Source organism: Salvia miltiorrhiza, chromosome 6 (assembly GCF_028751815.1).
Source record: "Salvia miltiorrhiza cultivar Shanhuang (shh) chromosome 6, IMPLAD_Smil_shh, whole genome shotgun sequence".
Lineage (NCBI taxonomy): Eukaryota > Viridiplantae > Streptophyta > Magnoliopsida > Lamiales > Lamiaceae > Salvia > Salvia miltiorrhiza.
The window spans coordinates 8,398,828-8,412,396 of record NC_080392.1 but is presented as its reverse complement, the minus strand read 5'-3'; the positions used below and the strand labels follow the sequence as shown (position 1 = coordinate 8,412,396).

Sequence of the window (13,569 nt, the reverse complement as noted above, 5' to 3'; positions counted from 1 at the left end):
TATACACAATGGTTAGTGTTAAACGCAAAAGTGGCCAGATTTTGGAGCCGGTAATTTGTAATGCACTCGTAGTGAGAGTTTTGTAAATTATTGCATAAAAGTGATGTTTATCTATGCAAGTCTCGAGTAGTAGTAAATTTTTCTCAAACACCAACTAAACAAAAGAAATTGGGAAAATCTTTATGGATTCATACTCCTCATCATCAATATTTGGGAGTTATGGTTTATAAAAGAATAATAAAGCATTTAAATGAAAAAATAAGACAGTAATTATGGGACAGCCTTTACTATTATTATACTCCATTATACATTAAATTATGAAAACCGTGATAAAATTTGCGATTTGGGTGATGAGTTCCCTTAAAACTCTATCTCTATCCATATAGGCACACATCAATTCCTGCATTTGAACAAATGCTACAAAATTCATCATTCGAGTAAAGAATCCATACATAAAAAGAACAGAATGAAGGGCCAAAACCTGCATCTAGAATCATTCTATAATGTTCAAAAATGGGAAAGTGTAAAATCCGAGTTTCTTTAGCTTCAAAAACCCTTCTCCTCCCCTTCCTACAAAGAACTCAAAACTTGCCCTTCTCTTCCTAAGAATAACTCAAAACACATCCATACACGCACGCCTCCTCTCATTCCTGTCTGAAATACTCAACCTACATTGCCAGCCTAAAGAGAGAGCAACTCTCTCTCTATCAACTTCTTGCGCAGCTCCGCAGCTTCATCAATCATTCCCGCAGCATGTATTCCTAGAATAATGGTGGCACAAAAGATGGGATCACACTTTATTCTACTTGAAATAAACAGTTCCACAACTTCAACAGCGGCATCCACTTCCTTCTTCTTGCATAATCTGTGAATGATGAATCTATAACAGTTGTCCCTCACTCTGCGCCTGCTATACTTACCTATCACATTCAGCAGCTCCACGGCTTCTTCAACCTGATCTGTCCGACAGAAGCCCCAAATCAGGCATCGATATGTAACATCATCAGGACGAGGCCCATGCTCCAGCATGAACTTGTAAACCTCCATTGCCTTCCCCATCGCTCCCTGCTTGGCCAATCCATCAACCACAATGTTGTAAGTGATAATGGTGGGAGAGCAATTTGTATTTACCAAGCGGCGAAGAATCTCAATGGCTTCATCTATCATGGCCTCCTTACACAGTGCACATAGCAAGGTGTTATAAGTAACAATATCAGGAGAGCAACCAAGTGAAACCATCTGATGAAAGAAGTCAATAGCACGATCAACCAAACCCTCCTTGCACAGACCATTGATGATAATATTGTATGTCACAGATGTAGGAGGGTTCGAGCTTTCATTCATGTAGGAGAGCATCTCATCTACTTCGTCCCAACACCCATACATACAAAGAGAATGCAGTAGAGTATTGTATGTTACAGTGTTTGGTTCCATCCCACGCGACAGAAGATTGCCCACGACCAATGTAGTTTCTTCATAATTTCCCTGCTTACAAGTAAGATTGACAATGGAGTTAAAAGTCACCATATCAGGATAACACCCCTCAGCTGCCATATCCTCCATGATTTCCAGAGCCCGCGTCGCTCCAATTTTCTTACACACCAACTCAATGAGGATTGTGTAACTGATCACAAAAGGAGGGCATCCCTTTATGAGCTGGTCCTTCCAAAACTGGACGGCCTCCTCACACTTGCCTTGATCAAACATGGCTCGTATAATTGTGTTGTAAGTGATGGTATCAGGAGGGCAACCACTCAAGCTCATGCACTCAAGCAAATCAATAGCAGCTTCGAGATACCTTTTTCTACACAAACCACCAATCATCATATTATATGTTATGATATCAGGAATCCGACCAGTCATAACCACTAATTGAAGAACCTTATAAGCCCTGTCTGTTTGCTTAGCATTCACCAGACCTCTGATCATGTTTATGCAGGACTGGAAATCCGGAATCTGGTTTCTGCGCGTCATCACGTCTACCAACTTCACTGCTTCAACTAATTTCCCACGGCTGCACAGACTTTGGAGGATTTCATTGTTGGTCTTTTCCTCATTCTCAATAAAGGAACCATCCGAGGCAAATTTCAACGAATATGAATACTTGCTCGGATGCATTTTGCCGATGAATTTCCTCTCAGCCCCCATCTTACCATCTGATTTAATCTCTTGTTCGCTACCTTCGCTGCGCCTATCAAGACGAACACCCACTTGTTGCCCTCTGCACCACAAAGAAGGTGATGATCTCGCACCATTCGTTTCAGTCTGCTGCAGAGCACATTTAGTTCTGCGATAGCATACAGAAGATGGAACTGCAGCCTTTGCATCCGAATTTATATCTGCTCGGTTGGAGAGTGAGTTCAGCCTATGCGAATTATGAACCTCAATCAAAGATTTCTGCGGTGAAACTGCGTAGGCCATTGCTGTTCCTCTTACTAATTCCACTTACTAATTCGATCAATTTGTTCTTAAAAAACCCACTTACTAATTCGACCTGCAGAGGAATTGAAATTTGCAGTCATACAATTAAACAAACTACTATCGACGAGTAGAGGAAAACTTAAAAAGTATCTAAATGCGTGCACATTCTCTGTTGATTATAACCGCGAAAACGATTGCTTCTCATACCTTATCATTGAGGAACCTACATGCGGCGGCGTGTAGTAGCAGCTCTCGCAAAATCCGCCCCTCAGCCGAAATTGAACCGGACTTTCCTCAGCCTTGAATTTTCTCTCAGTACCTTCTCTGTATCTCTCTCCTCGGTCGATTTTGCTTTCTCCAGACTGTGTGTAAATATGTGAGTGGAGTTTGGAAGGCCGGCGCGGTTGAGTTGAAAAGCGGAAGGGCTTATTTTGGGGATTTATGTGGGGCTTTTGTTTAAATCCGTTGGTTTTAATTGCTATCAAGTCCCTTTAAATAAAAAGTCTATAAGAAATTACCCATAAGTTTATTAAAAGATGGGTGTGTTTTGGGAAAATCTTATTTAGCCCCTATAATATTCCCATTTCATACTATGGAAAATGTTTTGTCAAATATGTTATTCCATTTGTTTCAATTCAATACATAAAAAGTGAATAATTTATAATAAAACATAAGAGAAATATTAACTTTTTTAGGATATATTTTTTTTAAAAAGTAAGAATGATAAATAAAAATATTATTTTTAAGTGAAAATAAAGATATTTACTTGTGGGCCACAATGATATTTGACGTAAATAATGATGTTGTAAATCGAAGACCGATGTACGTAATTCAAGAAGAATCCTAACTCGTTTGTGTCTTTATCCAATAAACAAATTGTAGAATTGTACATACGAGGTCGAGAAGTTATATGGTTTGGCCGTAATCTACATCCATGAAGGGTTAGCGATGATGTTTATTGAATTGAGATGAAGAACTACAAGTACAGAATGAAATAAGAAAACAAAAATACACAATTATATCTCCTAGCTCACTTCTCTTCTTTCTTCTGCAAAACCGTTTCTCTCAATAAACCGATACACCATCCACTTCTATGCAAGAAGGAAAAAATGTTCAAGAAAGTAGCACTTGCAACTGTTCGAAATAGACTAACAAGAGATTATTTTGCCACCCCAACCATATTTCCATGCAAACCCTTTAAAATTTAGTGAATTGCACATTCTTTCATATCTTTTGATATATTTATGTTGATACTGCTCACAAATCTCTACCTTGTATGCAATTTTTTTTAACAAACATCAAATATTGATTCTGCAGCCCTCAACTTTGCCCCGTCACACAGCCAAAATGAGTCAAATGACCAAGGCTATACTTCCCACAACATCTTGAATCATTTGTAGAAAATAATCACGAGAAATCCGATCAAGAGGCGCGTAAACTAGAAATCCATCATTGTTTCTATATTCTGATCCTTCCCAACAACCACTATGATGTATGAGGATACGTTACAGTGTCATTTTTTTTTTCAAGTGTCATTTTTTAATCCAAATGTCATTTCCAATAACCACATCAGAGAAAATCGATGGTCAAATATAATTTAGAAGAAAACAAAATGTTATGAATTCTCAGGACAAAAGGAATAGGTTCAATTTCAGAATTCGTGAAAATGTTTTGAATTTATAGGTAATTAACCCAATATAATTTACGTTTCAATACATGTCAATCATGCCTACAAATTTAACTATAAAATTGAAAGCCAATTATGCAGACAATGACAGTTGTGACTGCCTTTTCTGTTGTGCCTATGTACTAAGCAAAAAATAAATAAATAAATGGGTTAATTACACCAAAAGCCACGAACTTTGTCCTGATTCTAAGTTTTTCCATGAACTTCAAATTTTGCCTGCAATTCCCTCAATTTAGACGTGCGTTCAATTTTTCCACGATTTTTCAAAACCCCAATTTAAGAGCTGACATGGCATTTTTAAGTTCGCCGAAATAATGACGTGGACACGCCGGCCTAAATATTCCACGACGTCGTATCATACTCTTAAAATGACGCCGCTTCCCATCATTTGAGCTTCTACTTCGTGAAATTAGGTTTCCAACTTCAAAATTAGCTGATTTTCTCTATTTAGGGTTTGTCGCGTCTCATACAAGAATTTGGCCGATTCTTTGGCATCCGAATTTAACCTTCGTCGTCAAAGAACATGGATGCCCAATCTTCCTGCTCCGGCGCTTCTACCATAAAAGACGATACTTTGTGCTACTGCAAGCGCCGTGTGGTGATGAAGACGTCGAGAACAAGCCTAAACCCTGGTCGCAGGTTCTTATGTTGTCCGATAAAAGATGTAAGTCTATCTCGTTGTTGATTTTCGTTTAAGTGTCCCAAAAATAAGTGAATCTTCGTCGTTTTTGCTTCACAATCTAGAATCCAATTTTCCAGGTTGCGCTCCAGTGTTCATTCTTCGATTGGGTTGATCCTGAGATTCAGTCAAGCAATGTAGATGCAGATGAAGTTGATTCAAAGCTTAATTTCTGGATTGAGGAATGCTATCGACTACAAAGGTACGTCAATGAGGATTTGAGGAGAATCAGGATGTTGGAAGCCGAGATTAAGCAATTGAAAGCAAAAGATAGTAGGAAACACTTCATATATGGGGCTTGCTTCGGAGTGTTCTTTTATGCAGTTGTTGTTGCATTTCTTGCCTACAAATGGTGAATAGAGTAGCCTTAAGTTTGTATGTGATTATTCACCTTGTATTTTTCAATTTTCAAGTGCAATGAAAATACAAGAGTTGTTGGTGAACACCTTGAATATTTCATTCATACTTGCATGTTAAAAAACCATGCACCAGTGCATTCATACAATTTCAAATTCTTAATTGCACGAAAATATAACAAAAAAACAAGTCTTAAGTTACATGTTCATGTTTGGGACTTGGTTGTCAAAACCAAATAACAAAAAAGATAACAAAAAATCAGATTCTTAATAGCCCGAAAACATGGTTGTCAAAACAAAAGTAGTTTGGGACTTGGTCACTTTTTGGCTTGGGATTCTTAGGTTGGCAGCTCTTCCCCTCTTGGCACTTGATGCACTGTACTCCCAGAGCATATGTAACTATTTCTTGTCTCTTCCCTTACATAATGCCCTACTCCCTTGCTTGCCTACAAACAATGGTGAAACATCATGAAGCATAGATCAAGTATAATATCAACATATATGACTGAAAATGATTGCAAAGCATTTCATTTACTTGCCCTCGTTCTTTAGCCAATTTATTGCTCCTACTTTTGGAACTAGACTCCACTCCATCTTCTGACCTTGGGTGTTTCCTTGGTCTTCCTGGTTTCCTTTTCTCTGCCTTGTCTTTCTCCACGGTCTCATTCTTACACCCTCTGGCATTGTGACCCACTTGAAGACAATTTTGGCATGTCATGACTGTGCCTGCCCTATTCAATCTAGAAGGATTTTTTGGATCATTTTCATCCCTATCTCTTCTTCTTTTATTCTTCGGCCTGCCAGGCATCACCCTCACTTGTGGAGGTTCAACAGGATATCCAGTTGCCTTGAGCCATTGCCTTTCACCATTGATAGGCTCCAATGAAAAGGAGTATGCCTTCAGGTAGGTCTCTGTAGTCAAGTACTTGTGGACATATAATGCTGGATCTTCTTTCATGAAATGGATTGCAGAAATTGCATGTACACATGGGATGCTTGTGAGCTCCTAAACTCTGCAGGTACATGTCTTATCAGGTAAAGACACAACAAACCTGTCATTTTTTTTCTCAACCTCAAATTTCCCCCCTAACCCTGGATGAGCAGTACAGAATCTAGCTTGACTTTTCAATTTCTCCAATGTTTTCCTCATAGCAGGTGTTAACACATCACTAACACTCTGTACATGTTCTAGCTTCTTAAATTGCCTCTCCCTAAGGCCACTTCTTATTTCCTCTAACATGTGTATTATATGTTTCCCCCTAGCATTAAGGATATACCCATTGAAGGTCTCAGACACATTATTGTCTACCATATCACTCACACAAACAGTAGAAATAAATGCCTTACAAAATCTTGATGGGTCTCTCTCAATGAAGTTTTCATATGCCCTTATGTCCTCTACCTTCAATTTGTCCATGGCTGCATCCCACTCTTCTTTGTATGTGCTTCTTACTCCTTCCCAGAACAAGTGTTTTAGTGTAACACCCTTGAACTGCTTTTTCCAGTTCATATAAATTGAGTATGGTGTCTTCTCGGGTCCGTGCACGTGTGCTAAATTGCGAAATGTGTTGGTGTTTGTGAACTTTGCACCAATTTCACTAAGGCTGCGTTTACTTTGATGGATAAATTTATCCATGAAAAATGATGGATAACAAAAATTTATGCCTTGAAATATCTCATTTCTTTTCCAACATTTGACACAAAAGCATTTTTCCTTCCTTATTTTCACTTCAAGGGTGAATAATATTATCCCTCCATTTTTGGTGTGATAATATTATCCACCATTGAAGTGAAAATAAAGAAGAAAAAATGCTCTTGTGTCAAATGTTGGAAAAGAAATGAGACATTTCAAGGCATAAATTCTTGTTATCCATCTTTTTCCATGGATAAATTTATCCATCAAAGTAAACGCAGCCTAAATCTAGTACAGCATAATCATGAGAAAGTTAAATTTATATTTATATTAAAAGAAAATTAAAAGAAAACTAGTTAAATTTAATTTACCTCATAAAAATAGCTTTCTATATATTTGATAATTAATGTAATGTTTGAAAGTTAATATTTTATTATTATTATTGAGTATATTACTCGACCTCGTCTATATTTATAATCAATCATATAAATATTACTCCCTCCGTCCCAATATTCAAGTCCCCTATTCCTTTTTGAGCCGTCCCATGTAACTAGTCCCCTTTCCTTTTTGGGTAAATTTTAAGGAAACTAATTTCTAATTAATCATGAATTCATTTTAATCCCCCCATCTACCTCACACACTATTCGTCTCTCTCTCTCTCTACCACCTCCCCCCTTCCCCCTTTCTCTCTCTCCTCTGCGAATCTCGTCTCCGGCGCCTCCACCGCGCCTCCCTCCTCCGCCGTCGGGGACACTCACGGCTATTCGTCGGCCTCGTCGCCCTCTCCATCTCAACACCCAATTTCATCCCCACCCTCTGCTCTCTCTCTCTCTCTAGCCGAGGGGAAGCGACGAAGGTGAAGCTCCTGCTGCCTCGCCGGAAATCGAGCACAGCAGCGGCGATTCGCGGAGAGAGGAACGGCGTTGCGGACGTCGGAAATCGAAGCTTGAGGGGCAGATTTAGGGATCTAGGGTTTCACCGAGATCTAAGCCCTTCCCCCTCTGTAAATCGAGATCTAAGCCCTAAATCCGCCGAGAACTATCGCGCCACCGCCTCCAACAACTTCACCTTCCATCCGCCTTCTTCCACCGCCTCGCACCTCCGGCGCCTCGCGCCTTCGCCACCATCCTCACGCCTCCGCCACCATCCTCCTGCGCCGCCTCCACCTTCCTCCTGCTCCGCCTCCAACGCCTCCGCCGCCTCGCGCATCCGTTGGCTCCAACGCCGCCTCTGCCACAACAGCCGCTGCCCTCCGCCTCCTTCCACCGCCTGGCACCTCCGGCGCCTCGCGCCTTCGCCACCATCTTCTTGCAGAGAGGAAATTGAAAGATTTCTATTTTTGGTTGTTTCGCCCAAAACGATTAGGGCTCGCCTCCACCCTTTCAGTTATTTTTGTTGTTTTAATTTCAGAAATTGAAAGGTTTCCATTTTTTTGATTTCTCTGTGGTGGTGTTTTGATTTCCGTTCACTGTTCTGGCGGCTACGGTGGTCCGGTGGTGTGGTTCAGAAATTGTGGTGGTGCGGTGGTGCACAGGCGGTGGTGCGGCAGTGTTAATGAGCATGAGACCCTTAATTAAAGTAACATTAACTTTTTCAAATATACCATTTAACTCTTAATTTTAGTCTCCTAAATACCCGTGCCCAAAAGAAAGGGGACTTGATTAACGGGACGGAGGGAGTATATCCCTATGATGAATCTTACTAATTATAGTAGATATTCTATGATGATTCGATGAATTGGCTACACAATTTGCATGATATGTCATTATCGCCTCCTAGAATTAGAATTGCCTCATTTTTGTACTTGTTTCATAGCTTCAATTCTTGCCGATCGACCTTTTTGTCTTTTGTGACATTTCAAAAAAAGAAAAAAAGAAAGGAAACTTTATTGAATTGAAAGGAAAAAAACTGACAATATGAAAAAGGAGAGGAACAGTCTGTTTGCCAAGATCAACAAAATCTCCCAACTCCAATCTCCACTGCTAAATTCAGGGTTTTCAAAAATGCTTCCCAACTATCCCTCAATCGAATGTTTTTGGGAATTTTGATCCTGGTATGCTAAATTCCTCCTTCACCGAAGTAAAAATCTCACATTCCTCTCTCACCGTACATATACTGCATGCACAGCAGCATTTCGGACGCGTTAATGGCGGCCGTCGTGAAGATGGAGACGACAGATGCGGCGTCGCCATACGACCTCGAGTACAGAGCCAGCGAGGACGACGCCTGGTACAGCGTGTGCGCCGTTTTGGACGCCGCCGCGGAGACGCTAACCGTCAAGTACATGTGCTCGCCGGAGGTCTACGAGGTAGTCTTCTCCGCAGGGAATTTCCAGACGGAGGCACAGGTGGAGGAGCTGGTCGCCCGGTTCAGACCGGTTTCGCAGCAGCTGCAGGATGAGGAGTGCCTGAGGCTGTCGATCGGAACCACCGTCTGCGCCGCACATGGCACCGGCGACAATGACCTGAGGTTCTACGACGCCGTTGTTGAAGCGGTGAGCTGTTCAATTTCTCTCTTTCTCTACTCATTCTAGTTTCTATTGTACATGAATGGTTCAACCGATTTTTGTCCCTTTTAGTTTACCTTCACTAATGTATCAATATTTGTGGAGAATTGTTTTGAGTGAAATCAATGTATTTCCATTTCTTATACCAATCTCTTTTGTGTTGCATCATCATGTATTTGGTAGGTGGACCGCAGGACACATTCATTTGTTGGTGGGGAAGAGGAATGCTTGTGCACTTTTGTGCTAGTCTGGCAACATGGACGTGGTCGTGGTACTTTGACCTCTGTTAACATAGCCAGCATATGCTTCTTAGAACCTGCAACACAAATTGATCCTAGAATCAGTGCTTTTGCAAAAATGGCCAGGAAGAACACCACGTCTTTCAAGTCTATGTCAGCTCCAGCTAGTGTTGACTTAGCATCCAATGGACCATCGAAAGGAAAAAAGAATAGTCGCATATCTATTACAAATGATTTAGAATTGCCTCAGAATAGACCTGTGGTAAATTTTATTCCGGAGTTCCTGAATGCCACTTGTTTGTCATTAGAATATTTTTTGGATTTGATTGTAATATCTGTTTGCAGGAATCAGAAATTACCGCGAAGCTTAAAACTCAAACAAAACAAATGGAAGGTTTGCTTTAATTCTTTTACAGAATGTTTTGTACCATTTAAATGCACATGTTTCCAATCATGAAACTTTACTCCCTTATACTTTACTTTAGAAGAAGACTTTTGGTAAAGTTAGGTGCATCGGCAAGATATGCAACAATCTAATTGTGAGATGTTCAATGGAAAATAAACAAAACAAAGTTAATTTCAGAAGATATTTTGTAATGCAGGGACGTCTTTTCTTGTTAATTTCATGTATTCTTTTGATGTGTGAATTTTTATTTGGTATAGCAGATTCAGCAAAGATTAGCAATTATGACCAATGTACAAATCAAGATGAAGATATGGGACCAAAACCTTGCAATACTAATGATTCGGCTACAAGTGATGGTCTCTTTTTTTTATTGATCTATAATTTGGAGAAAGACCTTTCCCCATCATCGATCAAGAGCTTCATTTATGAGAAAACTACTATTCTGCCAGAAGCATATGTGTTTCCAAGTCACGTCTCACAACCATTTGCAAGAGGAGCCATAATGGTGGATAGTCAAATGAAGGTTCAGACTATATATGAATACTTGGACAATCCTAACCACTTTGTTGTGTCTTCAAGCGGAAGGTATTCTTTAGGGAAAAAAACTCATAGCATTAATGCCTTACGATCTGCCATATAATTTGTGTAATGATCTCTTTTAGCTACAGAGGTTCATTTTTCAATTTCTCTACCACTTTAATAAACTTGAAACATTGATTTGGAAAAAAAAAATTCATAGCATTTATGCATTACGATCTGTCATATAATTTGTGTAATGATCTTTTTTAGCTGCCATGTCCTGTACTGACGTTTTGTTTTATCATAAAATCAAAGATTCCTGAAGTGGTGCTTTTTCTCACTATATCACATTTTTTAACCATTAAGTGATCCCCACATTAATCATAAGTCCTAGTGTTATGCATGTTTCACTTCCCTATGCAGAGCAGTATGATTGTTTTTGCTTATTTTTAAAAGTCTCTTAAGTGGTTTTTGGTTTATGTTCAATGAAGGATAATTATAATCTAAGCTTTGTTTCAGTCTTTTCTTTCAGCCTTCTTTTCCCAACCTGTCCCCTTCTTCCGTTGGTGGCATCTTTATAGATATAACTGTAGAATTTCTAGCTTGATTATTTTATCTCTATCAATTCTTGATTATTATTGCCTTCAAGATGATTTGTACTCTGTTACAGTTGGATCACTGTTTGTAAACTGATCTGTATTAAATAAATTTGGCGAGGTTACTGTAAGTTCACCAAGTTGAAACGTTTTTCCTGAAGTAGAAAGGCACTGTCCAAATTGAGTTTTCTTTTGTTTGGTGGATTTGCTGATTGTCTCTTGTTATCAAGCTATCTTATGTGACTGCAAACATTTTTCTTTCTTTCTTTTTTAATATATATACAGTAAGGATCTAGTGAAAATGACCAAATATGGTGAGAATGAGAATGAATATGGGACGGCAGATATTCTGATAGTGCAGCACCGACCACCGAGAGGTGGGATAAAAGTATGCACTCGATGCAAGTCCAGGGCTCCTGCAGTCTAGCGGGAAGAGTTGAATTATAATTATCTTTTTATTTATTACTCCCTCCGTCCATGAAAGAACTTCCTAGGAGGGAGTGATACGGGTTTTAAGAAAAAATATTGTTGAGTGTATTGAGAGTGAATAAAAGGTAGTTGAGTGTATTGGGAGTGGTGAAAAGGTGTTATAATTAATATTGGGAGTTGTGAAAAGTGAAAAGTAAAAGGATTATAAGTGGTGGGGTATAATCCAAAAATAGGTAGGAAGTTCTTTTGTGGACGTCCCAAAAAAGAAAGATAGGAAGTTCTTTCGTGGACGGAGGGAGTATTTATTATGTTTTCTTGTTGATTAAGTTTTGCGGGCCTCTTTGTCTTCTACATGGGTCTTAGGAGGAATTAGTATTTATTAGCCTTTGCCTAGAGAAATTAGGTATCAGATATTATATTTGTGATTTTTGCGGCATTACGTTGTGGCAGAACCTCTCGTTATGTGGACTTCGTTAAGGAGTATTCATCTTTCAATTCTATTCCTTTTAATTCGCTCTCTCCACTCTACCATATTCAAATCCTATATCTGATATTAATTTATTTAAGTTTATCTTGTAAAAATAAAATAACGAATCTACGAATATGCCGCTTGTAATGCATGAGTAAGCGTTCAAACTTGGATTTGAATCCTAGATGGGACAAAAATTTCACCACATTAATTGAATTATGACTATTCATGAATTTTGGGCCGTCCCACTATAAATGGCATGTTTTCATAAATGAAAAAATTTAACGCCGAAAAGTTTTGAGCCACTTACAGTGGGACGGTGGGAGTATATTGCAAGAGGCCTAGGCCTAGACATAATGTGGTAGTTAATTTTATCAGATGTAATTTTCTTCCTCACAGCATATGGATTAAAGAAGATGACTGTACCTCTCTGATTTCTTCCTTTCATTTGCTTCGCATTAACAACTAAATGTTACGATGAAATTAGAAAGACAGTAATTGAATGTTTCAGGACTGCAATGCTACAACATATGTTGTTTTATTGCCATACCAAGCTGAATCCTCCCCAGGGAACTTCTTAGTCACTATGGATATTTCTCTGTTACTACATCAAATGTGTCTCTTTGACTAGGTCACTATGGATCTGTGTACATGCTTAAAAAAATGTCAATGCCAATTTTGTTTTCTAGATGGACAATTAGCATTATTCAGTTATATACTTATGCAGGCCATGGGTTATCTTCCAAAAAGCATTGGCAGGAACATCTGAAGCAAGTATATGGAACTTACTCCCTGTGAGCCGGGTAACTGGTTTTTTGTTTGTTTGTTTGATTCAGTTTATCACAAGCCCATGAGCTCTTTTTTGTTTTTTGTTTTTGAGAAATGTCCCTTGTATGCTATTGTAATGGTTTGGCTCTGATTATGTACGAACTGTTGCATGTTTCATTATATAGCTACAAGGGGAGGTACATGCATGCATGCTAATTTTTACAAGATTTTTAACATGTAATTACATACTATATTTTTTCCATGCAGGAAGAAATCAAACATAAAAGAACTGACAGGGAACTGGAAGTAGTTGTTTCAGGAACTAAATCTTACGAGAGAGCTAAACAGTTAAGAGACTTAGTCATGGATTTTCTATGTCATGAATCAGAAGTTTCCAAGAGACTAGTCTTACAAGAAAAAAAAATCTTGGGTTCATGAACCATCTAAGGCATAGTCAATGATCCTTGATGATATCTAATCTCTTCAAGGTTATGCTAACCACGGCAAGCAACATGCCATTTTGTGCGGCAAGCTCTTCCCTTGTCCTTTCTGACCAAAGCTGATAATTTACATGATTCAAATACTGTTGTTTGTCATAGGCCTCGCCAATAGGGGATGATATACATAGGCCTCGTTTATTTTGCTGGGTAATGGTGGATATTTACTATGAGCTATCCAACTGTATCCAAAATCTAATCTGATTTACTTGATTCTGAATCAGTGGATGACCCAGGATCCTTGATTGTTTTTTAGTGATTGAATATGTGATATTATGTTAAAGATTAATATGTACATGATGCTTAAACACATTCATTTTGGAGATCTTCATACACTGTTTTCATTATTTGATGTCTTGTTTGT

At 38.9% G+C, this 13,569-nt stretch overlaps 3 protein-coding genes across 10 annotated transcripts; 1 reads left to right on the top strand and 2 right to left on the bottom strand.

Moving 5' to 3' along the window:
• Window positions 1–405: 405 nt before the first annotated feature.
• LOC130988422 (pentatricopeptide repeat-containing protein At1g08610) lies at window positions 406–2,885 on the bottom strand. The gene is made up of 2 exons (XM_057912252.1): window positions 2,629–2,885; window positions 406–2,494 (listed from the first exon to the last, which is right to left on the bottom strand). The coding sequence occupies exon 2, from the start codon at window positions 2,419–2,421 to the stop codon at window positions 682–684; it is 1,740 nt and encodes a 579-aa protein (XP_057768235.1). The 5' UTR covers window positions 2,422–2,494; window positions 2,629–2,885; the 3' UTR covers window positions 406–681.
• A 2,596-nt stretch (window positions 2,886–5,481) lies between these two features.
• LOC130990443 (uncharacterized) lies at window positions 5,482–6,560 on the bottom strand. Its single transcript, XM_057914676.1, has 3 exons — window positions 6,167–6,560; window positions 5,679–6,091; window positions 5,482–5,589 (listed from the first exon to the last, which is right to left on the bottom strand). The coding sequence occupies exons 1-3, from the start codon at window positions 6,558–6,560 to the stop codon at window positions 5,482–5,484; spliced, it is 915 nt and encodes a 304-aa protein (XP_057770659.1).
• A 1,977-nt stretch (window positions 6,561–8,537) lies between these two features.
• On the top strand, window positions 8,538–13,557 carry LOC130988421 (uncharacterized). 8 transcript variants are annotated; one of them, XM_057912247.1, is made up of 7 exons: window positions 8,538–8,829; window positions 8,904–9,270; window positions 9,466–9,783; window positions 9,867–9,915; window positions 10,185–10,512; window positions 12,668–12,743; window positions 12,976–13,557. In XM_057912247.1, the coding sequence occupies exons 2-7, from the start codon at window positions 8,923–8,925 to the stop codon at window positions 13,144–13,146; spliced, it is 1,290 nt and encodes a 429-aa protein (XP_057768230.1). In that variant the 5' UTR covers window positions 8,538–8,829; window positions 8,904–8,922; the 3' UTR covers window positions 13,147–13,557. The 8 variants fall into 8 exon arrangements, 7 of the variants coding, with proteins under 7 accessions (XP_057768230.1, XP_057768231.1, XP_057768232.1 ...); XM_057912249.1 differs by having other exon boundaries at window positions 8,610–8,829; window positions 10,188–10,512; XM_057912250.1 differs by having other exon boundaries at window positions 8,655–8,829; window positions 8,907–9,270; window positions 10,188–10,512.
• The last annotated feature ends 12 nt before the right edge of the window (window positions 13,558–13,569 follow it).